Source organism: Penicillium maclennaniae (assembly GCF_028827695.1).
Source record: "Penicillium maclennaniae strain IBT 15551 chromosome Unknown utg000001l:1.0-3280838.0:1.0-3283122.0, whole genome shotgun sequence".
NCBI lineage: Eukaryota > Fungi > Ascomycota > Eurotiomycetes > Eurotiales > Aspergillaceae > Penicillium > Penicillium maclennaniae.
Genome location: NW_026623213.1, coordinates 2,023,639 through 2,046,303, shown reverse-complemented (window position 1 = coordinate 2,046,303; position 22,665 = coordinate 2,023,639). Strand labels below are relative to the sequence as shown.

Genomic DNA, 22,665 nt, shown 5'->3' with positions numbered 1-22,665 from the left:
TTGAACTTTACGTGATGTATGCGCTCAATACCTGCCATTGATGATTGTAGGTACGGTATTTCAACAAATCTCATCTGGTTCGTCACATGCCATATTCACCCCACATGTCGGGTCTTCCCCTGGCAAACATTAAAGCGGGCCATCTAATGGACATCCTCATGCAGATGTCCTCGGTCGGCCATGCCTCGTGGTCATCCGTCTTCCTGAGATCAGTTCGTCGACTGGAGAATTCAGTCACCGGCATCTCCAAGTCATCATCACTGGAGTCGTCATGGGTCGAAAATGGCGCCTCTGGAGTATCCCATCTCGGACAATGCGCCTCTGACTCTGCTTCTGCCTCTGTCTCTTCGCCTTCTCGACGCTCATTGCTAGAGGAAGCATTTGAATCGTCGCTGTCGCTGTCAGCGGGTGGTACATACGATGCCGAGCGAGCCCTTGGCAAAATTGGCTCGTAGTAAGCGTCGGACGCGTGCGACTCGATTTCGCCCGCTTCAACTATTTCATCGGTCAAGCCGGGGACGTCTGGTGCTTGATATTCGAACCCTCGGAAATTATCAAACCACGCCTCTTTAAACCCGGCTGCAACAGTTCCCCTAAGATTCTCGGGGACTCCAAGCAATGCTGTAAACTTCTCCAGTAGGCCAGCATATCCATCGATGGATTGGGGCTTGTTATCAGCAAGCTCATTGTACAGGATCGCGGTGCAGTCCCGCCGCGCAGATATGCGAGGCAATTGTAAAAACGCAGCGATGTCTGGATGCTCGTGGGCGATCTTTTTCAGCTTGGTCACAGTGAACGTACACACAATTGCATCCGTGTGTACTTCGCCCCAGATCAAGTATTCGCCATACCCTTTGTACTTCGGCTTTGCGGTGTGGGTTAAAGGGACCAATGGTGCGGCTTTGAACGCCTTGTTGCTGAGCTTCTCAGTATCGATGATGAACACAGCCGCCCCGTCTCCATTCTGAAGCCCTCGGTGAATTGGCGCTAACGGCTTTTTGAAGAATGAGATAAATGGCGTCAGTTTGCGTTCTTTCGACACATGATGCTTGAAGTACTCCAGAAATTCCTTCTCGGAAACATCTTTTGGCTGGAACATTACAGAATGGCTTAATGTAAACAGCCCGGCCCGAATGATGGCTGGACAATTGATGCCCTGTGAGTTGAGATTTGACCACCTGTACAATACAGCTGGTAGATCCTTGAAGGAGCAATGACCGTGCAAATTGACATGAGCCGTTGGGGTAATTGCATCTTCCTCTGTGGGTGAGGGGTCTTGTGAATCCTTCAAATCCGACATATCAGTCTGAGCATCAGATTTCATGTGTTCATTTCTTCCTAATGGGAGTCGTGGTCCTTCCTTTTCACACCAAAAGCAACGTTTTCCCCAGAGCGAACGATCGAGACTGGTCGGTACATTCCCGGTATCAGTAGGAATATGGGCTTGAACCAAAGAGCTTGGGGTATCGAAATGGGACATTATTCGAATATCTGTGTTTTGGCAATTGTCAATATTGGTGGACGGAGATGACTAGAAAGAATGTTAGACTCTGGACGAACGATGCAGATCATGGTTCTTACAGGGCTTGAGGCACTCTGCGAGATGATTTCCATGGCGTGTTTAGTCGAGAACACCTCCTCCATTATCTCACTTTCAGCTTCGTGCTCCTCAGTGATACCATCGGGTTTCTCAGTCAGAGAGATCTGTAGCTTTCTCGCAGAATCATTTATCTGTCGCAGAATGTCCTTCCATTCTTGATTGCTGCGATCTGTCTCCTCGTGGACGAAAAGCCAGATGGGGTGGTCAGTTCTCCTCATCCATGTCCATTGGGTATTTAGTGTATTATATGGTAGTTGACATGCGCGGAAACCACGTTCGAAGAGATGGTCTCGAAAGATATCAGAAAATATTCTCTGGAAGTTTTGGCAAGCCACTTCAAAGTACCTATACAGGCAACACAGCACTTGTCGTCGGTAATCATTCCACTGAAATGTAACTTTGTGAGACTTCGAGGAGGTTTTAATGGGTGAGTTCTTGGGAGATCTTTTGGGGGTCATGGGAGATCCTCCCATCTTGATATGACGCGTCTGATTCTTGGAAACCAGAGAAACCAGAGGGGAAAGAGGTATGAGAATGTCAAAGTCGCCGGGGTCGGATGAACAGAGATGGAGAAAGGAATCGAGGCGAGAGGTGAGGAAGAAGTGACTCAATAGAAGGGGAAGAGTGAGAGTAACTTCGAAGTGAGAATGCCCTGTAAGATTGACTGTGGGAGCTCAAATGAGTCTTGCTGGCTCTCACGTCGAGGGCCTAGGGATGAAACTAGGATGGTCGAGTTGAACTACGCATACTATCCAGCTATGATTTGAGGCAATCTCTCCGATACAAATTTGATATAAGAAAACAATATGAGCCCACGGATCCAGGGGTCTTGTCTACATGACGATGGAGTATTAAAGCACCCATTTCACAGCAAGACCGGTGAGATGTCGCAGATGGGCTTCATTGGGATATCTGGGTCGAAAAGAGTGCATCGATCCCGAGGAAAGAAGTGCAATTAAATGCCCGACTAAGTAGGCTCAAACACTGAAGGCATGCGACGAGGCTGATATGACTGCAAGGGTCCAGCTGTATATATTTCCACTTGCGGCCACCCATGTTAGCTGGCATTGGCAATAGATTATAGAACATTTGAAGAACTAAGCATGACTGAACTTCTGAATTTCTCAAAAAGCACCCTCCGTGTTCCAACTTCCCCAGATCAACAGGAAGCAAGACGAAAATGGCTAGGTTCATGCACATGGAGTGATAAAACGACAGCTCGTGCACCTAAACACGCTATACCCGATTGGGACCCTGGGAACCCGACGCCCGGACTTGAAGCTCCGCCCACTTGGACACGCCCAACTTGATCCTTGGGAATCTCGCGACCCTTGTCTTGTTCTTCTCATTTCTCTTGTCGCCATCGCGGAACTTATTTGATTATCAATTGTCATCCCGGTCCTTCCGCCCTTCTTGCCGTTTACCCCAGGCACCCGCTATGACCAAATGAGGCATCTTCAGGGCGACGGTGATGATTGAGGATCTTGTACAGACACGATAAAGGCATTGACATCTGAAGCGGGAACTTCAGGCTCTTGACGACTCCACTCGACCCTATATTCTCTTTGGACCCTGCGCCCATTTCAACCGAGGGGATCTGACCTAACATCCCCTCCCCCCAACTTAAACACAATGACCGGCTTTGAGAAGTCGGTAAAGGGGCCACCAAGCTCAAGGTCGGTTCCAGTGCTATGGAACTCCTGGAAACCACAGGAAAGGGCTAACATTTCATGAATGCGCAGCTCGCGGCCCCGAAATCTAAATACATTGAAACCATCCTGGTGGCAACACATACCGGCGAAGCGGGCGTCGCAGAAATCTTCCGAACCCTTCAGCATCGACTGCGCGATTCAGCATGGACAATTGTCTTCAAGGCTCTTATCGTCGTCCACCTTATGATCCGCGAGGGCCAGCAGGATGCCGCCCTGACCTTCCTCTCCGACAATCCGAAGAAGATCGCGCCGAGTAACTTTTCGGAAGGTACGATTCAAAAATTGCGTAAACCGGAGCACAATACTGACTATCCTTGTAGCGCAATCCCAGGGACACAACATTCGGCGGTATGCTGAATATCTTATGGCGCGCGCAAAAGCATTTGACGCTACCCAGACGGACTACGTCCGAAGCGGACCCGGGCGTTTGAAAAGACTCAGTGTGGAGAAAGGCCTCTTAAGAGAGACGGAGTTTGTTCAGAAGCAGATTCGCGCATTGTTGCGATGCGATGTGAGTAAAGTTGCATTAGATGACATTCGGTGGCTGACAGATTACACAGCTCCTGACGGATGAGCCCGAGAACGAGATCAGTTTGACTGCGTTTCGGCTCCTGACCCTTGATCTTTTGGTGTTGTATTCGGTCATGAACGAGGGCACAATCAATGTTTTGGGTAGGCCATCACATCCCTGATTTGGACTACGTCTAACAAAGGACATCAATAGAGCACTATTTCGAAATGTCAAGGCCGGATAGCGAACGCGCTCTAGCGATCTATAAGATGTTTGCGAAGCAGACGGAAGAAGTCGTGCAGTTCCTGGGCGTCGCAAGACATTTCCAGTCTGCCACCCGATTGGAAATTCCGAAACTCAAGCATGCCTCCACAGACTTGACACGCCTCCTTGAAGATGATCTAAACGACCCAGACTTTGAGATCCGCCGCCGTGAATATCTTGCTGGGAAAGGAATCAAGCAGAAAGAGCCATCTTCCGTTGCAGCGCCCGCCGCGAGCGCTCAAGCTCAAGCTCAAGCTCAAGCCATACCCAATTCAACCAAACTCCCGGAACAGAAGAAGCCCGCACCCCCGGATTTGATCGACTTCTTTGAATCGATCGAGCAAAATCAGCAGCCAATGGCTCAGCAGACTCCCGCGCAGTACCAACAAGCCGGCTATCCACAACCGGGTTTCCAGCAACAGCCGCAGCAGGCGTTCTATTCTCAGCAGACGGGATTCCAGCAGCAGCAGACCGGGTTCCAACCCCAACAGACAGGTTTCGTGCAGCAGCCCCAAGCGACGGGATACGGCCAAGCGAACCCATACGGCGCGGCTTTCCCTCAACAGCAACAGCAGCAAAACACCGGAAACCCATTCGGACAGCCACCTGCGCAGCTCCAAGCTCAGCCCACCGGTGCTGGATTTGGAGGTTATGGTCCACAGCAATACGGGTATCAGCCGCAGCTGGCGCCCATTCCCCAGAATGGGCCTGCTTCATTCCTTCAGCAGCAGCAACCCATGCAACAGCAACAGCAGCAGCCCCCCTCGACACCAACAAATCCTTTCCGGCAATCAATGCTGGTCAATCAGCCTACCGTACTTGGTGCTGCGCCTGCGGCCGCCCCTCTACAACGACAGAACACCAACCCCTTTGCGAAGCGTCTTTCCATGGCGCAGTTCAACACCGGGACACCTGAACAGGTTCCTCAGGTGCCGCCACTACCTCAAGCGCAACCACCGGCCCTTCAGCCCCAGCGGACGGGAACTAATCCATTCGCTCGGGCATCTTCCGTGCCGCCTCCACAAAACGCGGTACTCCAGCCGCTTCAACCCAACCCCACGGGGAGTACCAACCCCTTCAGACAGAGCCAGTTTATTAACCAGCAGAGCGGACAAGGGTGGCAACACAGTGGACAGAATGGTACTATGGGCGGCTTAGAACAGCTGGAAACAGTGCCCGTCTTCCCGCGACCGGGCATGACCTAAGACGGGAGGCCTGAAGTAATGGGAATTCTTATTAGTACAGCGTACTTGCACTTCATCATCATTCTTTCTGTGTTGCAATATTTCCCGAGCCCAAGTCTCCTTGTAGCCCGCACCAGCTGGTACAGTGGAGCTGTAGATTTGGCCCCATAGGTTATTGGACCTTCGAACCCCTTCATTTCGCAACGACTGTAGTCATTAGGGACTCCGAAATTGGCTGTGAATGTACATCGTAATTCCTGCTCTGCTAGTGCTGATATCAGATACCTCGGGGCATCGGCACTGGACGATCGATCGGCTTGATGCCGAGTTTGGGCAGCGAGTGGGGCATTTACAGATCATTCTCGTCGGCTCGCCTTGTCACGCAGGGGCGACAAAGGTATCGAAAGGGGCGTTGGCTGAGTACTCCATTCCTCATTGTTGAATGATCTGGGACGGAGATCATTATAATACGGGTCAGGCGTGGTTAGCGCGACTCGGGGATGGGGCCAATTCGGACCCGCTTCGTGGCGCTACTCGACTACAGGACAAGCACTTGGGAAGGGAAGACTGGAAGTACCACGAAGACGTTCAGGCTTAGTTGCTGGACCGAATGTCCGCATGACTATATCCACCACTTTAGCGAGACGCCACTCGGTCCACGGTCCACAGTTAAAATAGAGCTCGCGGAAATCCAACGGTGGGGCTTTGGAGTTCTCGAGTCGAGAGGCTTGGAGCTCGCCGTGAGTGTGTAGCTTGTATCAAACAAAGTTGAGAACAGACCCTCCAATTTTCCTGGGTCTAGATTTCTTAGTCAAAAACAAATTATCCCCGACTCCTCTAACCCGCCGGTCTCAGCCTCGCATCCCACTAGCTGCTTAGCGGGGGCCATGATTCGTCTGACGATGCTATCATCAACGTGAAGAATCTCGCTGGAATTATCTTGTCCTTTCACAATACCCCGCCGGTCCCTCGGGGACCTGAATTTGTTCCTTCCTTTTTCTTTTTCCCTTCTCATTCTCCACTGAAGCTTCGACAGCTCCTTGCTCATGGACGCCAACGCCCACTACTCGGAGCAATTCCCCTGTACTTACGAGCAGAGCACGTTGCCCGTGCTGTCTCGACCTCCTCCAGAGGTACCGTGGTCTGCTACCGATCATAATCCTATCCCCGACTCTGATACCATTCCTCGGCCCGACACGCTCGCCCCGCAGCTCCCCCAGGTCGTCGCACCAGCCCCAAAGCCAGCGCCAGCGTCAGCTGCGCAGGCCTCAAGCACCGACAAAAATGCATCTGCCAAGGTCCGCAAGCCCCGAAAGCCCGTCAATGCAACAGCAGGGAAGTCGACGCTATTCTGGGTGCACACAGATCTGGAGTCAGCGGCGGGCGGGACCAAAGAGGAGACCCTGAAGCGGATCCGGTCCCACGTTATGTCCGAGCATAATCGCAAGAAGCGCCTGGAGAATACAAAGCGCTATAGGAGCAAGTCCTTTAAACACTTGGCTTTTCAGCCGCCAGAGACGGTTCCTGAGGCTTTCGGGCCGCCTCGTCCTTCGCCGGTGGCTTCGTCAACCTCGTCGACCCCGTCGTCTTCGTCTGGTAGCCGGCGCAGCTCGCACGCTGTGGCGCAGCTCAACCAGAGTCAGGAATTAGTACCCGTGACTACGGCTGCGACTGAACCCTACCACTCTGTTGGCGCAGCAGAAGCGTGGGATGACTCGTGGGATGATAGCAACTTCGACGAAGTGGTGGGCTATCAAGCTAGACAGTCGGAGCTGGCTCCGGCGATATGGTCGTATATCGGCTCAGGCGCGCGTGATCCCTTTAACACGGGCATACACAGCTCACGGATCGGATGATGCGCCACCTTCAGAATTGTGAGTGTCTTCTTCAGCGTTGTCGAGATGCGTGCTAATTTCCATCAGTCCTGTGGGATCTGACGCAGCAAGCCCATCCGCTGCAAACACGGTATAAGCCTAAGCTACAGGCGCATTGGGCTGCTCTTATCCAGCGTGACCCGGCGATTCTCCACGCGACGATCTGCATGTCCACTTCTAATGCGGCAGTGCAACGGGGCGAATTGCCGGTTCGAGATCCCCAACAGCCACGTAGTGCACTCGTGATTGATACCTTTCACCATCGTGGCGAGACCATTAGATTGGTGAATGAGGGTCTGTCAGACCCGGCTAAGGCGTCCAGTGATGAATTGATTGCGGCGGTGTCTACCTTATTGACTATTGAGGTAAGTGAGAAGGATGGCGTCTGATGTATACGAACTCAGCTCACCGTTGCAGATCGCATCCGGCAACCCCGATTATCTGAAGATTCATCTGGCTGGATTGCGACAGATGATTGGCCTGCGCAAGAATTTCGCTGATGTTCCCCCTGATGTCCGCTTCCAGATATCATGGTTCGTCGTCTTTCATATCTCGCGCAAAACCATGCTCACACCATCACAGGACAGATATTCGGGTTGCTTGCATGGCACTCGCTAAACCTATCTTCACTTTTGTACGATCTCCACGCCCACCGGGCTTGTCTCTTCTCCCGCCCACAGACGATGTGGCTCTCACAGCGACGCGTCTGATCCCTTTGATCAAAATTCCCGGCATCTTTAGCGACTCATTTGCCAAAACTATCTACGATCTTCTTGAACTCTCCTGGTACGCGGAATGGATCAAGGGTAACACAGGATACACAGAATTCAATGACGACACGGAAGACTACTTCAACTTCGAGGTGCTCTATGTGGAGTATTCTCTACATTCGGACCGGTACACACCAACTGGCCAAGTCAAGGGCGATAACTCAATCGAGGGCTGCTGCCGCCTCGCCTGTCTGTGTTTCCACAACAGCGCCATCTGGAGCTTCTACCCTATGCTGGCGCCAGTCCTGCCCAAGCCCATTCTCGCCCTGCGTACCGCCCTTGAAGCGACTATCCCGTCTGGGCTTTTCGCCCTTTGTCGGGACCTCCTGATATGGCTCCTTTTCATCGGCGCAGTATGCAGCCAATGCATGCCAGTAGAGCGAGCCTACTTTGTGTCGGAGCTCGCGACAGCAGCCCGTCTGCACGGTGTCAACTCTTGGCAAGAGGCCCGCTCGATCCTGCTTGGCTTCTTCTATGCCGACCGTGTCCACCTGCCCATGCTGCGTCAGGTGTGGCAGGAAGTGCAGCTGCAGGTGGAGCCGACTGCGTGATTTTCACTTCTCTCCCCCTTCCATTTAATGTAATTAACATTTTCCTTTTCTCTTGGGACGAGGTGCAAAGTTGGTATGAGGTACATACAATGTATGACTACGATAGTTAGCCGTAATGACTGATGAAATGGTTTCACTAAAATCATTTGAGAACGCGGAAGTCGATGATGAACTCTTAACGAAGGTAGTGATATTGTTTCAGCCCGAGGAGTCCCCACACTCATCTCACGCTGCCTCAGTCAGCAGATGCTTTTGATTTATCTTACTCAAAAGGGCAATTTCCGATTCGGTAGAACAGCCCACTTCCAACGGATTTCTACCATCCCCAAGCCTTTAATCAATTCTGCTTCTCGGAATATCCGGCAAGGGTTTCCCTTCGTGCGCTCTACAAGCTCAGCAACCCAGCCCAAGAAAAGAGGGCAAAGAACTTCCGGTGTCAACACATCCCGTCAGACCCCGAACATGAGCCGTCACGACTCGGATAATCCGCGAAAGCACCAGGCCAGGCCAGCCAGCACGGGACGCGAGAGCTCCTAATGCCTATCAATTCACGTCAAACACCCGAAAAGGCAAGCCTCGATCCACCCAACACTCGGGAAGATTACCTGCGACCCCTGAACCCCGAGAGACAGCCGAGCTTGGCCCGGGTGGATGTCGACGTAGTTCGGATGTTGTTTGAGGAATCCAGTCCCCCAGCTAAATACACCTTACATCCTTCTTCTTCTTCTCCTTCCCCTGCTCACATTTTAGCTCTGTGTTTCATCTACACACGCTCGAGTTTGCAAAAACAAGATGCTGGAGTACTAGAAACAGACTAAAGGCTCCGGACTGGTTGACAATGGTTCGTCCATCCCCACTATTCCCACCCTCCCTTCCCCATTTGACTGAAAAATAAGGTCATGGCTAATTTCCCACACAATAGCTTGTCTATTCCTGACCAATGCGCAAGCCTCTTATCTGAAGATTCGTTTATTTTTGGCTTTACTCTATTTCAAGAACCATACTTTGAACTATTACCCCTGATTCAAGTTCCCACAGGGGAGGGGAAAGGAGTTCTATATTATGCGGTGCATGCTCCTGCCGTCGTGATCTTCAGTTCTACGTTTCGCTTTGTTTGTGGCTTTTGCTGATAGTCGCTCTGCTTGGGCAACCTGCACGCAAAGCTTCGGAGTGATCCGCCTGGATTACCCGGAACTAAACCTTCTGAATTATCAATGATGATACTAACAATGATACAAAGCTGGAATTCTGCTCACTGAATTTCTAGATCTTCAAAGTGACGCGTTTCGGAGACACAGAAAGTACCCTGCAACCGAGTCAAGGCTGGCTTTTCATCGACCCTGGCCCTTCAATCTCGACAGCCCAAGTCATCCTGGATTTGACGCGCTGCAGTGCAGTGCACTGCACTGCACCATGCAAGCAAAACAAAAGCATCGGAGATTATCTGTCAGTCCAGTCCAGACATTGGTTCCGAATTTGCAATCTCCGGCTCAGACCAAGCCAACATCTGGAACACGTCCAGTCCGAATCTAAACAAGGTGAGTCTACCAGAAAAAGGGTATATCATGATAAACGTAGATTGATTAATACTAAATATTGAAAACAGACAAGGAGACATATTAACAACAAGGAAAACAAGGGGCAACCGCACAATACGATAACCCCGGGATATAAACCCTGACTCAATGCAAAAAATTACACAACATTTTACGGAGTTGGAAGTTTTACGCAACTGCACAATCACCCGCGATCGACGCATCGATCACTTTACGAGTAGATCATACAGCTACCAAGGCCACGGCCCAACAAGCATTCAACGCAATCAACGCTTCCGACGACGACATAACGCCTCGAACCAATCGTCACGCTTTGGACATGCGACCGCGACCACGCACAAAACGCATGGGTATATATCAAGATTACAAGCGCACACTTCCCTCCAGAGCCCGGGGCGATAACGATAAACAATAATCAGTTTACGCCATCTCACGCTGGGTCTTTTCACGGCGTTCACGGCCAGTCGGAGACCAGGGGAAGTGGGCGACAGGAATGATAAAGAAGCTGTTGGAGGTATCGGCGATACCAGCCAGAGCGTTGTACCAAGCGGTGAAGGCAGCGAGGAATCCGAAGAGACCACCGGCTTTCTGGATCTTGGTGTTGGCAACACCGTTCTCCGGGCGGAGGTAGGCGATACCGAGGAGGAGGAAGGTCAAGTCTAGGAAGAAAAACAGCAAGAAGAATGCGACTGTTGACTTCAGAGTACAGAGGACCAAGATGAAAGTGAAGATGAACCAGCCCTGAGAAGGAAAATCAGTGGATATTCGGGGTAGGTTGAGGGGTGAGATGGAAGCTTACCATGAGGAACAGACCGAACGAGGCATTGAACTGGTCGCCGAGCGTGGCCTCAATCTCGAACCCACCAGGAGTCAGGATGATGGCGACAGCGATCCAAAATCCACCATACGAAGACAGAGCAGTGGCACCAAAAGTGTTACCGACGGCCATTTCCCTAATTTCACGCGTCAGCATAATACCTTTCACGAGTATTGTTATGCAATTGAGAGATTACATACCACATGCCAGCAAGCAGCTGAACCAGACCACCATACCCGAAAGCAGCACCGATGACAATGCTGGGCTTGGTGATGTTCTGGGTGTTCATGTTGATAGCGCTCAGTATGAAAGTTGTGAGGGCGAAAGCGCACAGGCCCAGAGGAGCCGGGTTACCGAACTTGCGGCCCTCGACGGGCTTATACAGACCAGGCTGGAACTCACCACCAAAGGGACGCAGACGAGCCTCGTTGGTGTTGACCTGAGCCAGAGGGCCGTATCCGAAGCGAGCTGCTGCCTTGGCGGTTTCATGCTCCTCATGAGTCATCTGGGGCTGGAGGTTGACGCCGTTGGCGGCAGAGGCGGGCGCATAGTCGACGTCCTTCTCAATGCCGTTGTTCGCAGCTTCAGCAGACATTGTGGATCACGTTCTAGGATGTGAATTTTTTTTTTTGGATTTTAGGATAGAATATGGGGGTTTCGTTGTTTCGTGAGAAAGTCGTGAGGGAAAAATAAAGTCTAGCTCGCTGAGCTAGAAAGACCCGAGAAATAACACAGTTATTCTTGAGGGTATCAAAGAGGAATCAAGAAACGATCAAATCAAGAAGCCGGACAGCACTGCTGGGCAAGATGGCGATGAAGAAACAGAGAAGGGGGGGAAGCCGGGGGAAGGTGTGGGAGCTAATATATGGACTTTGCCAGTGACTGCCCGCGCTAAGACCCGGAACGAGGTTCAAGGGACGAACGCAGGGCGAATGGAAGATTGTGGAGCCCCGAGCCTAGCAACTTGTCCGGGTGGTCAAGTGCAAATTCAATAAATTGCGATGATGTGCAGCCGCCGAAAGTCCCCACGACGCTACCAGAAGTTAATTTGGTCGGCCAAAAGTGGGGCCCCTTCTGGGCACCCGAAGAGGGAAAACGCACGGGGTTTTGAGTTTACCAGAGGATGAAGAACCCGGAAAATGGGAAAGGTTTTTGGAGTATGAAGTAAGCAGAAATAAGGCACGACCCCGGTCCACAGCTTTGTTTTACCTTTTTCCTCGTGCGACTGACGGGCCAGAACCCCGATTCTACCTTACGAATCTTACGAGAACTACGTGTTGGGATCACATCGCCTCCCTTGGATCTCCCCCCTTGGGCATTGAGCCGAGACTCCAGACCCAGACGGCCCAGCGTTAAGACGAGCTAGCGACAGACAGGACACGGAGCTAAGGAAGATGGAAAGCGCAGCCCGGGGAAAGTCGCCCATGGGGCCATAGGACCAAAGGAACCAATCCGGGGCCTCGTCTCGATTCTGGCCGTGGACATCATATCATGACTTCACCCGGGATGACGGATCTTCGCTCGTACCGCATTTTTTGGCCGTGGCCGCCGGGGTCCCGTGACCCATGACTTGAGTGAGCAAGATTGAACAGCCGGTAATTTCAGGTTTTTTTTTTCCTTTCTTTGCATTCCCCCCGAGACCCACGATGGGCCCCATTGAACACGAGTGTTTTTATCGGGGGGCCTTGGAGTCCCGAGCTGTGCTGGAGACTCCAGAGCTGTTCGAGGGGCCGGAAGATCACGGTAAACGATTGGCACATGTCGAGATCATCTGGTGGGGAGGAATGCAATGCTTGATGATCCATAGCGGAGTAGGAAATCCACGACACTGTGCACAGAGTGTGCAGGGCACATCCCCAAGAGACGGGGAACTCGAAACCGTCCGAGCATTATTCACCAGCAGATCCAGACCAAGATCATCCGGCTAAATTTGACCCTGGCGAGCATACCCTAATTACACGGCAAACTAAATAATTCCTATCCAGCGCCAGCACAGGCTTTTAAGCAATACGGAGTCCCCGAGGCTGGCCTAGACTAAAGTGGTCTCGCGAGGCTCGAAACTTGCCCTTGCTCATGCCCCTTTTTTTTTTTGATGAGTCGCGGGATGATGGCACCACACTAAAACTAAACACAAATCAACATTGCTCACGGTCCGTGGAGACTCCAAACCGCCCCAATGCCAGTGAATCCTCATTAAACTCCTATCGCCCGTTGACACATCCCGTGTTCCGGATTGGATCTAAGACGGCGTGTTCCAACCCTACAACCGAGCTTTCATTGAGATGCAATCGAGAACTTGAGGAGGGTCAAGTCGGCATCGTGCGTGAGAGATTCAATAGAACCAAAAAAAAAAAAAGGATAAAACAAACACGACAAAACAAAACAAAACAAAGCTGTTCTCCAACCGCCGCTAGACCGCGACCAGACATGTGCCCGATTCTGGCGTGCTGGGGAATTCAGTGGATCAACAAGCCATTGTCCTCATGAGGAATAACTCTACTGTAAAGTCCTTGTTCCACTATGAGCGCTACTCATGCAGCCCGACCCTAACGCGATAAGCTCCACTGAGAGACAACCAAGAAGAAGAAAAAGAAAAACAGAACGAGCTAAACACATGTTGACCTCCGTGGACCAACATGATTCAGCTCTGGATTCGGCCCGTGTCTGGCTCCATTTCGTCTTCGACCACGTATCAGATCGATTCACCCCGTAACCCCCTGACGGGACTGCGGTTCTCCCGAGGATGACACGAAATGACAGCTACGGGAAGAGACACGGGTCGAAAAGTAGTACCAGGTACCCCCCCATCGTTCTCTATATTCTCACCGGCGGACCTCCCAATGGCCTGTAATGGCCCCCTTCCCCTGGAAAGAAAAATTTCCATTCGGAGCAATCCACACCAATGCACCGAGCTGTGCCGAATGCGAGGCTACAGGACAGCGCGTGTGGTCGGTCTATTGGTTCCAGCTTGAGCTTGTGGCCCCTCTCATGCCGCAGCTACTCCACTGCTGATTGACCGGAACTCCCGTTTCCCGCTTCCTGCGACCTGGAGCTCCCTGCATGGCGTACTTTTTTTTTTTTTCGGTAGCTCGCTTATAAGATAGTGCATGCTATGTGCTATGGAACCCACTCTTATTTAGTTTTACTTGTGCTGTTTTACTATACGAATTAATTGATCTAGACACAGGTTTATGAGTGGTGGCTTGCCAAGGCCATAAAACCAGCCATGACTAATATTTGACCCAATGTCTCCCGTCCACACTTGCCGAAGATACCGTAGTTTCTATGGAGGACGTGTTCGGGTTTGTGCGATTTTCGCGATCCGCCTCGTCCATCTGGCCCGTTTGGTCCCACGTAGCAGGAAACAATGATGGTCCGTGAAATCCTTCGATATAGTCACAGTCACAAACTTGAGACATTCAAATACTCATGTAGCGCCTCCTCGCTGAATTAGTTACCTTCCGAGAAGTGAGATATTTTGGACTAGAGACAACACGGTGAAGAAGGTAAACTGACCATATCAAGCCCAAAAAAAAGGACGCCAACCCCATTGCAGCTTTTCCACGTGTGAAGCTTGTTCGTTTCAAAACCATGACTGGTGCAGAGATGACCCAGTAATTCCCAGCTTGGTATACAAATCTGTAATTTTGAGAACCGAATTTCGTCTCGCGCTGGCCAAGGACGCGCTTCCCCGCCACCCGCACATCCGGATGGTCCGCTCGCTACATCAGACATCGGTGGGCGAATCGTTTGCCTCTTTGGAACCGCGATTGGCATCAGGACACCGACCGGCCAACCAAATCTCCTCCCATTTCCGTTCCCCCGGAATCACCGATCTCGTGCGGGGAAAGCTCGAAAGCTCGAATAGCTCGAATAGCTCTAGAAAAGTCCGGATAATTTTAAGAGAGTACTGGAGGAAATCTTGGAGCAATGATATCCTGGCGTCATTGTGGGGGGGGGGAGGAAAACCATGATCTGTAATCACATCTAGACGACAGGATTGGTCTACGGAGAGTGTCCAGAACCTGTGAGATCGAGCGCATTTTCCCCACGTCTTCTGCTCGCATGACCCCAAGTGCGGGGGAGATCCCAATGACCTGGAAAGCATTCGGAAGTTCTGGATGGCATCCCGGGGTCCGCTGTTCTCAACAGGCAATTCGGGGCCGAAAGTTGGCACTGAATCGTTCTCGCATCCGTCGACCTCCGTGAAGTCAGTGACGCGACTTGCTGGAGGTCCCCCAGATGCCCCCGCATGAACCATACTTGACCATAGTCAGGGTCCGCCGCATTCGGCTCGGGGGAGCGGAAATAACATCGTTCATGCCGAGGGTACTCAATATGGAGACCAGCACTGCGTTGAGGCTATTCTTGACTGGGCCGACCTGGGAACCACGTTAAAACCCCGGATTGGATGAGGAATTGAGTGCCGGGTCGGAGGTTTCTACTAGATGTGGGCATTGGAGTCCAACCGCTTTAGGGAAAGGTGCTTCCTTGGTACTGAGGCCCAAAGTCATCTTTATATGGATGTATGTTTTCTCTACTCTATACGGGAGAGTCAGAAGAACAGAATGATCAGATGGAAGTGGGACGATGCAGTGTCGATCGACTATTCAACGATCCTACGGTGAAGAGCGCTTCCAGTGGGATGAGCTCAACCCAAAAATGAGTCTGTTGGCACGACTAGAGGGCTCATAGTCTTCGTCTTCACCATCTCATATCTCGTCCTACCAAATGGTGTCTCTGTTGGATTTGGACCCTGTTCACTATTGAACTTGGCAATTGAGCGACGGCCAGGTGGCGAGGACAGCGACTCCCCCTCTTATCGGCACTGCCTTTCACTGACGATCGCCAGGCTTGCGGGCGTTGGTGCGCTGCACTCTTCATCTATCTGAGAAAGCTCGACTTATCTCCATGCCTGCCGAGCCGGGGGGGGACTTTTTGGGGAGCTATCTCTATCGTTTTCTGCTCAACACCTTCCTGATCAGGTCTAACCGTTTTGCCGACGCACCGGTCAAGATGTCCTGAAGACCTATTTATGTTCCCTCAAGAGATGTTTGGGCCTTCTTCCCCCCTCCTCTGCGCGGAGTTGTAATCGCAGCCAACCACGCGCCATCCTGTCTGCCGTCTAGTCTGTGCACCGCTATCTACGGCGGGATAGGCCGCATCTCCGCTCGTGGTGAGTGGTGAATGGCATGCAGCGGGAAAAAAGCTTCTTGAAGAGGTATCGCGGGGCTGTTATCAGTCGCAAAGGTCTAATGCTCGGCCGAGCTGGGGAAGGGAAATGGAACTACAGCATGTATTTAGAGGGAAATGGCCCTTCGCGACTGCGCGGGGGCAGATCTATGAATCGGGCACTGGAACCCATCAAATCCATCAATTTGAACTCAGAATTAAAGAAGTCGAAGCATGGGTCGCCCAGAAGACGAAGGCGACCAGCCGGTTGACATCGACGTCAAAAATCTGCCTACGGGCAAGGCCGATGCGGCGCTCGAGTTTCTGCGTGATGAAGATATCGCGGTCGCGACAGATGTGAATGAGAAAGCCTTGGTGCGCAGGATTGACTGGATGATCATGCCGCTGATGTGGGCGGCGTATAATCTACAATATCTGGACAAAGTGCTGAGTAGGTGATGATGCTTCTTATCGTATGTAATCTCGTGCTGATCTACTCCGCTTCAAGTCAACTATGCATCAGTGATGGGCTTGCTCAGTGACACCAACATGCAAAACAAATAAGTTCTCTGATCTGACGCTGGCCTTTTATGTCACGTATCTGTTCTTTGAGCTACCAACTGGTTATCTGATGCAACGATTGCCGACGGCCAAGTACTTGGGGTTCAATGGTGAACTGTGATCGTTACCATCTACAGAGACCGGAACACTGACATATCTCTAGTTACTCTATGGGGTATCATGACCACATTGAACTGCACAGCGAAGAATTTCGGTGGGCTGATGACACTCCGCGTGTTGTTGGGTTGCTTTGAGAGCTCCATAGCGCCAGCGTGAGTAGCCTTGGAATGGGTGTTACAACATCCTTATATTGACAAAAATCAGATTAATTCTCATCACCTCCATGTTGTACAAGAAGAATGGTACGCCTCAAAATCCACATCCTCTGACGCCCTTCTAATTCCATGTTTCGATAGAACAACCAAAGCGCATGGGTATTTGGTATCTCGGCACCGGCACAGCCTCAATAATGGGCGCCCTAGTCGCATACGGCCTTCTGTTCTACACAGACAACCATTTCAAACCATGGCAAATCATGTTCCTCATCTTCGGCCTCATCACCATCGTGGTAGGAATCTGCATCTTCATATTCCTTCCCGACAACCCCATGAGCTCACGGCTCACTCATGCCGAGAAAGTCCTCGCCATTGAGCGCCTCCGCGAGAACCAAACGGGTATCGAGAACAAGCACTTCAAATGGCACCAAGCGGTAGAAGTCTTCCGCGGCCCACAGACCTATTTAATCGCCGTGATCGTCACAGCGATGGATGTCCCAAATGCAGCAATCAGCAGCTTCACCTCCCTGATCATCAAGAACATCGGATTCACAACTAAACAAACAGAGCTCCTCAATGTCCCCAACGGCGTCATCTCCATTATCTCTATATTTATAGCTACATACTGCGCCGGTCGCTATAATCAACGCTGTCTCTGTGTCGCGGCCGTCCTCCTCTGCGGGTTGTTAGGAGGCTGCCTCCTCGCATTCTCACCGCACGACATGAAAGGCGCCCAACTAGCGGGGAACTATCTTACCCAAGTCACCGGCTCAGCGTTACCCCTCATGTACTCTCTAGCCGGCGCCAATGTTGCGGGCCACACGAAGAAGGTCACTATGAACGCGATCTTGCTCATGTCGTTCTGTCTGGGCAATATTCTCGGCCCGCTTACGTTCCGCACGGAGGATGAGCCGAATTATATTCCGGCGAAGATTGCGATCGTGGTGACGATTGCAGTGGCTATTGTCTTTGCGATGGCTTTGAGGGCGTATTACACATGGGAGAATCGGAGGAGGGATAGAAATTTGGAGAGTAGGGAGCATAGGGAGAATTCCGAGTTTTTGGATATGACGGATCGAGAAAATCGGGAGTTTAGGGTGAGTTTCTTCAGTTTTGATGTGTTGATGATTTGGTGGACTTGTATGCTGACTTGCTTTTAGTATTCTCTTTGATTGGACCTGGCAGGGGCATACAGTGCAGCTCAAGCCATTCTAGATGGACTTCTTGTGGAAGGTTGTGATAGAAAACATCTCGGAGACCATGGTTTACAAGTATATGGGCATAATGACTTTTTATGATGTGTTCTCCTATCACCAATCACCTTGATCATAGATCGTCATTTTGAAGTGTATCTGTGTCCATCTTCCTAGCTGGAGCAGCTCTTGAGATTCTTTGGCTCCTAAGGCTCCCAAGGCTCCCTGCGCATATTCACTCCGTCATAGTATGTAGATGGTAGATCTCAATGAGAGTAATTTTAACTATATGAATCTATTCAAAACCCACTATATACACTCATCACGCCATGCATCAAGTAACTCAAGCCGCCACCTGTGCAGTCTTGAACTCGGGACTAAAGTCATAATCAACATATCCCTTGGGATCCTTAGGCTGGTAGAAGGTATCCCGGTTGTAAGGGACAAGCTCCACCCCCTTCAAAATCCTAAACACCAAATCGGGGTTCGAAATGAACGGCCTTCCAATTCCAATAATGGTCTCATAATCCTGATACTTCTGATCAACCGCCTCCCGCGCCGAATCCGGCTTGTATCCACCGGCAATGATCACAGGGCCAGCCTTTCCATAGGCCTCAAGGAAGAAGTCCAATTGATCCGTCGCCTCCACATCCGCATTTCCGGCAATCCGCGACTCGACAACGTGCACGTACGCAAGCTTGAACTCCGCCATCTTGCGCGCGAGGTAGCTGAATTGCGGGACCGGATCCTGCATGCGCATTCCCTGGAATGTGCTGAAGGGACTGAATCGGATACCCGTGCGGTCCGCGCCGACGGCATCCACCACGGCGCGGGTGACTTCGACGGCGAAGCGGGCGCGGTTCTCGACGCTACCGCCCCAGCGGTCTGTACGGGTGTTGGCTGTGTCTTGGTTGAACTGGTCGATGAGGTAGCCGTTCGCGGCATGGATTTCGACACCGTCGAAGCCTGCGGAGATGGCGTTGCGGGCGGCCTGCGCGTAGTCCTTGATCCAGTCTTGGATTTCGGATTCGGTGAGTTCGTGGGGAACGGTGGCGTCGGGCGTGACGGGGTTGGCGCTGCTAGAGACAACTTGGAAGTTGCCTTCCTTCTTGAGCTGGTCGGCGCTGGCGACACGGCCTAGGGCCCAGAGTTGAAGGTAGATGTAGGAGCCCTTGGCGTGGACGGCGGATGTGACTTCTTTCCAAGCAGCGATTTGGGCATCGTTGTAGATTCCAGGAATGTTGGGTGCGCCGCCGGCTTGCGGGGAGATGAAGGTTGCTTCGGTAATGAGGAGAGTTCCGGGTGTTGAGGCGCGCTGGGCGTAGTATTCTGCCACCATTGGCAGAGGAGTGTGGTCGTCGTCGGCGCGGAAGCGAGTCATTGGCGCCATGGCGATGCGATTGGAGAGGTCGACACGACCGACGCGGATAGGGGTGGAGAGCTTGGTCATATTGGACGCTTTAACTTGGTCAGGTTGTATGTGTATAGGTGTATAGGTGTATAAATGTACAGATGTTTGGATATCGGGGCCAATGCGGTGGAGTTGCAGGGATATGCAGGGTCGACAAATTGTTATTCCTCTAGATTATACTGGGCGACCGATTTGAAGATCAGGCTTCTTTATAGATGATGCCAGACCCACCGAATGATTTCCAAGCATTTCTGTCCCCTGGTGGAGCGCTCGGCGTAGAGTTGCCGAATTGCATAGAACATTATATGTCTCCGAGTCGGATCAATTCTACCATGTAACAAATTGCGGGCTGACAAATAAATTAAGCTCTCCCTATAGATTTCAGGCTTTGGCGATCCATGTCTCAACTCGATGCAGGCTTAAACGCTTAAAGCAGACTCGCTCATCGGTTCTGCATTGCCTCATATGACGTATAGTACCTGAATTCCCTTGCGCCAAGCCCGGGACCAGCTGCGGGTGATGCGCCAGAACCAACTTGGTATCACGACATGAACTGCAAAAGGACTCCGATTATTTGCTTTCCAGGCGTAGTGCTGTACTTTCTAGCTGTGCATTGAAGGCACGGATCTGTTGTAATAGTCCGCCTTGGGCTCCAGGAGCCCGGCTACTCACGTCGCGGGCGACAGTGCGAAGCATAAATTCCAGATCGGCAGAGGAGGGTTCTGTAGCAGGCTGGTTGTGCCTGCGGTCCAGCGCAAGCTCGAGGCTGTGAAGGGAATTGTTGATGATGGCGCGACCCTGGAAGATTGTCAGTCAGTAGATTCTTGATAAGCCATGCGCGGATTCTTACAGTCTTTGCATTCTCCTCTTCCATGTGCTTCGCGCGCACCGCATCCATCTGCAGTGCTATACTCTCGCGTTCCCGTCGTATCCGGTACAGTTGACTTCGCAGATCCATCATATCTCGCTTTGAATTCTTCAGCTGCACGCCCAACACAAAATTACTATCGAGCATCTCGCTCAGATCAAGAAGTCGGCCATCCAGCTCAGATCCAAAGCTCTCGACTGCTTTTCGTTTGCGAGTCCATTCCGCACGCCTAGTGGGATTGGTCTCATTTGCGATGCCGTTTCGAAGTGTCGTGAGCGTCTTCTCCAGCGTCTCACGGCAAATCTGGCTCAGAACATCGGCTGGGTTGACACCCCCACGGTTAGGCAGCTTCGTCTTTCGACGAGACGAGAGTTCGTCTGCCGATTCCTCGTCCTCATCACCAGATGCATCAGTGTACATCGAACCCAGCGCAGAGGCATTGGTAAGGCGGTGAACAGTAACCGGCACTGTTTCTCCACGGGGCTCTCGCGCTTTCTTTTTCTGGCGTGTCTCTCGCGAAGCGTCTGCTTCTAGCTCTTCTGCGGGTGAAGGCTCGGCCTCTACCGTACGTTCAGCTTTCCTACCGGGTCGGCTACGATGAGGCATTGGTGGTGGAGCTTCGTGTTCCTGCTCTCGCCCTGCAACTTCTGCTGCCTCTGCCTCGGTCTCGGCCTGCGTTGCACGCTTGGCCTTCTTCCCAGGTCGACCACGCTTTGGAGGTGCAGGTTCCACTTCCTCGTGCTCTTGCTCTTCAATGTCTTCCACATTTATTTCAGCCTCAACATCAGCTTCGGCTTCGGTTGCACGCTTAGGCTTCTTCGCAGGTCGGCCACGACGAGCCTTGGATGAAGCTTCTGCCTCCGGTTCTTGCGCTTCGGATTCTTCCATCTCGGCTTCGGATTTTCTCTCTGCCTTTTCCTTACGTCCCCGGCGTACACCTTTCCCTGATGATTCGCCTGTAGTCTGTGCGGGCTTAACAGGAGTATTGGGCTGATCTCCAACTTCTCTTGTCTCAGCATTTTCCTTCGCAAGAGATGGTCTTCCGCGAGGACGCTTGGTTTTGGAAGGTGCTTCGGTAGAGGTCTCCGTAGGCTCATTTGGTGGTATGTTTTCAACTTCTGTCGTCTTCTTCGTAAGGGATGGTCTGCCGCGAGGGCGCTTTGTCCTTGAAGAAGCCTCGGTGACGACTTTGGTGGGCTTAATCCCCCCTATATCTACACCTGTTGCCTGAGCTGTAAATGCAGAGTTTTGCGCGAGTCCATCCGCCTGATGGTTTTGCTCCTCCTGCACTGGGTTGCTGGGTTGGAGGGGGGATCGACTGGTTCGTTGGCCCCTACTCGATGGCCTTGCTTGTGTTTCAGCGGCAGCAGGTTGGCTTTCACTGAGCAGAGCTCTGGGCGACCGGATGCGATCAGATGGTGTGCCCTCTCTGCTGGTGGGTTGCTCTTTAGATATAATATTTCCGCCTGTAGTTTTTTGCGTCGTAACCGTCTGTTGATCATTGGTCGAGGACTCTGGGAGAGATAATTGCTGAGACTCAGGTACGTTATCAAGCGCCATTAGTCGAGGCGTTTCTGTCACTGGAGCTTCAGGAGCTTGGTTTGATGGTGCCTCAGTACCGGCTTTCTCGCCAAGTTCATTGGACCTGGAGTCGCCATGGTGAGGCTGTGGGTTACTTGAACGAGAAGGTGTGTCGGATATGGTGTCAGGGGGATCTTAAGATGCATTAGTACAACAAAATGAGCCTAAGATGACTGGTATGGTCCGCCACGCACTGATTCTTCTCCTTTTGTTGCTTCGCGGCTCCGCTGGCACGTCGTCCGATGGGATGTCGTATGTAGAGGGGCGCTGTGGGAGGGAATTGCGCGCGCTTCCTGGCGTGCGCCGGTCCTTCACTTTGCTTTGCGACTCGGATTGTTGTGAAACCTGCAACTTCGGCGGTGTTGACGTCGTCGGCGCAGCTGGTTCGGGCACAATAGGGCCTGCGCCCAGTGTTGGTCCTCCAAAGGAAAACCCGAAGTCAACCGCCTTAATTTCGCGCGTGCTATACCATCAAATTAGCTTAAGGTCTCTGTTGTGGTTTCGCGGGGTAGGCGCGTACCCAGCTCCGCGCTGTCGCATTTGTCGCCGCTCCTCTCGCGCTGTCAAATAGTTAGCAAGACAATGTGCGGTCAATCACAGGAATTTAATATACCTACTTGAAGCCATGGTGGAGGAACGGCGTCGAGAAAGACGCGACGTGTTGTGGTGGAAGAGCAAAGATGCCAACAGCGGTCGGGCGCGAGTCAATCGGGGCCGATCCATTTCTGTCCCGACTTCTCCGCAGCGTTGAAATCAACGCCTTTG

The 22,665-nt window shown here is 51.9% G+C and overlaps 7 protein-coding genes across 7 annotated transcripts; 3 read left to right on the top strand and 4 right to left on the bottom strand.

The window, feature by feature from the left end:
- Positions 1-82: 82 nt before the first annotated feature.
- On the bottom strand, positions 83-1,818 carry N7477_000791 (uncharacterized protein; the record flags this gene model as incomplete). Its single annotated transcript, XM_056962454.1, has 2 exons — positions 83-1,531; positions 1,582-1,818. 2 exons carry the CDS (start codon positions 1,816-1,818, stop codon positions 83-85), a joined length of 1,686 nt encoding a protein of 561 aa, XP_056827457.1.
- A 1,414-nt stretch (positions 1,819-3,232) lies between these two features.
- On the top strand, positions 3,233-5,292 carry N7477_000790 (ENTH domain protein; the record flags this gene model as incomplete). The annotated part of the gene is made up of 5 exons (XM_056962453.1): positions 3,233-3,253; positions 3,343-3,580; positions 3,633-3,823; positions 3,873-3,984; positions 4,037-5,292. The coding sequence occupies 5 exons, from the start codon at positions 3,233-3,235 to the stop codon at positions 5,290-5,292; spliced, it is 1,818 nt and encodes a 605-aa protein (XP_056827456.1).
- A 1,025-nt stretch (positions 5,293-6,317) lies between these two features.
- N7477_000789 (uncharacterized protein) lies at positions 6,318-8,466 on the top strand (the record flags this gene model as incomplete). The annotated part of the gene is made up of 5 exons (XM_056962452.1): positions 6,318-7,016; positions 7,112-7,145; positions 7,194-7,510; positions 7,563-7,678; positions 7,728-8,466. 5 exons carry the CDS (start codon positions 6,318-6,320, stop codon positions 8,464-8,466), a joined length of 1,905 nt encoding a protein of 634 aa, XP_056827455.1.
- A 1,976-nt stretch (positions 8,467-10,442) lies between these two features.
- Positions 10,443-11,434, bottom strand: N7477_000788 (acetate uptake transporter family protein; the record flags this gene model as incomplete). Its single annotated transcript, XM_056962451.1, has 3 exons — positions 10,443-10,763; positions 10,822-10,975; positions 11,040-11,434. 3 exons carry the CDS (start codon positions 11,432-11,434, stop codon positions 10,443-10,445), a joined length of 870 nt encoding a protein of 289 aa, XP_056827454.1.
- A 4,811-nt stretch (positions 11,435-16,245) lies between these two features.
- On the top strand, positions 16,246-18,019 carry N7477_000787 (putative MFS transporter; the record flags this gene model as incomplete). Its single annotated transcript, XM_056962450.1, has 5 exons — positions 16,246-16,462; positions 16,736-16,844; positions 16,897-16,934; positions 16,989-17,944; positions 18,008-18,019. The coding sequence occupies 5 exons, from the start codon at positions 16,246-16,248 to the stop codon at positions 18,017-18,019; spliced, it is 1,332 nt and encodes a 443-aa protein (XP_056827453.1).
- A 364-nt stretch (positions 18,020-18,383) lies between these two features.
- Positions 18,384-19,490, bottom strand: N7477_000786 (alkene reductase; the record flags this gene model as incomplete). The annotated part of the gene is made up of 1 exon (XM_056962449.1): positions 18,384-19,490. One exon carries the CDS (start codon positions 19,488-19,490, stop codon positions 18,384-18,386), a length of 1,107 nt encoding a protein of 368 aa, XP_056827452.1.
- Positions 19,491-20,021: 531 nt separating this feature from the next.
- Positions 20,022-22,527, bottom strand: N7477_000785 (uncharacterized protein; the record flags this gene model as incomplete). The annotated part of the gene is made up of 5 exons (XM_056962448.1): positions 20,022-20,249; positions 20,302-22,034; positions 22,095-22,363; positions 22,421-22,460; positions 22,518-22,527. The coding sequence occupies 5 exons, from the start codon at positions 22,525-22,527 to the stop codon at positions 20,022-20,024; spliced, it is 2,280 nt and encodes a 759-aa protein (XP_056827451.1).
- Positions 22,528-22,665: the final 138 nt, after the last annotated feature.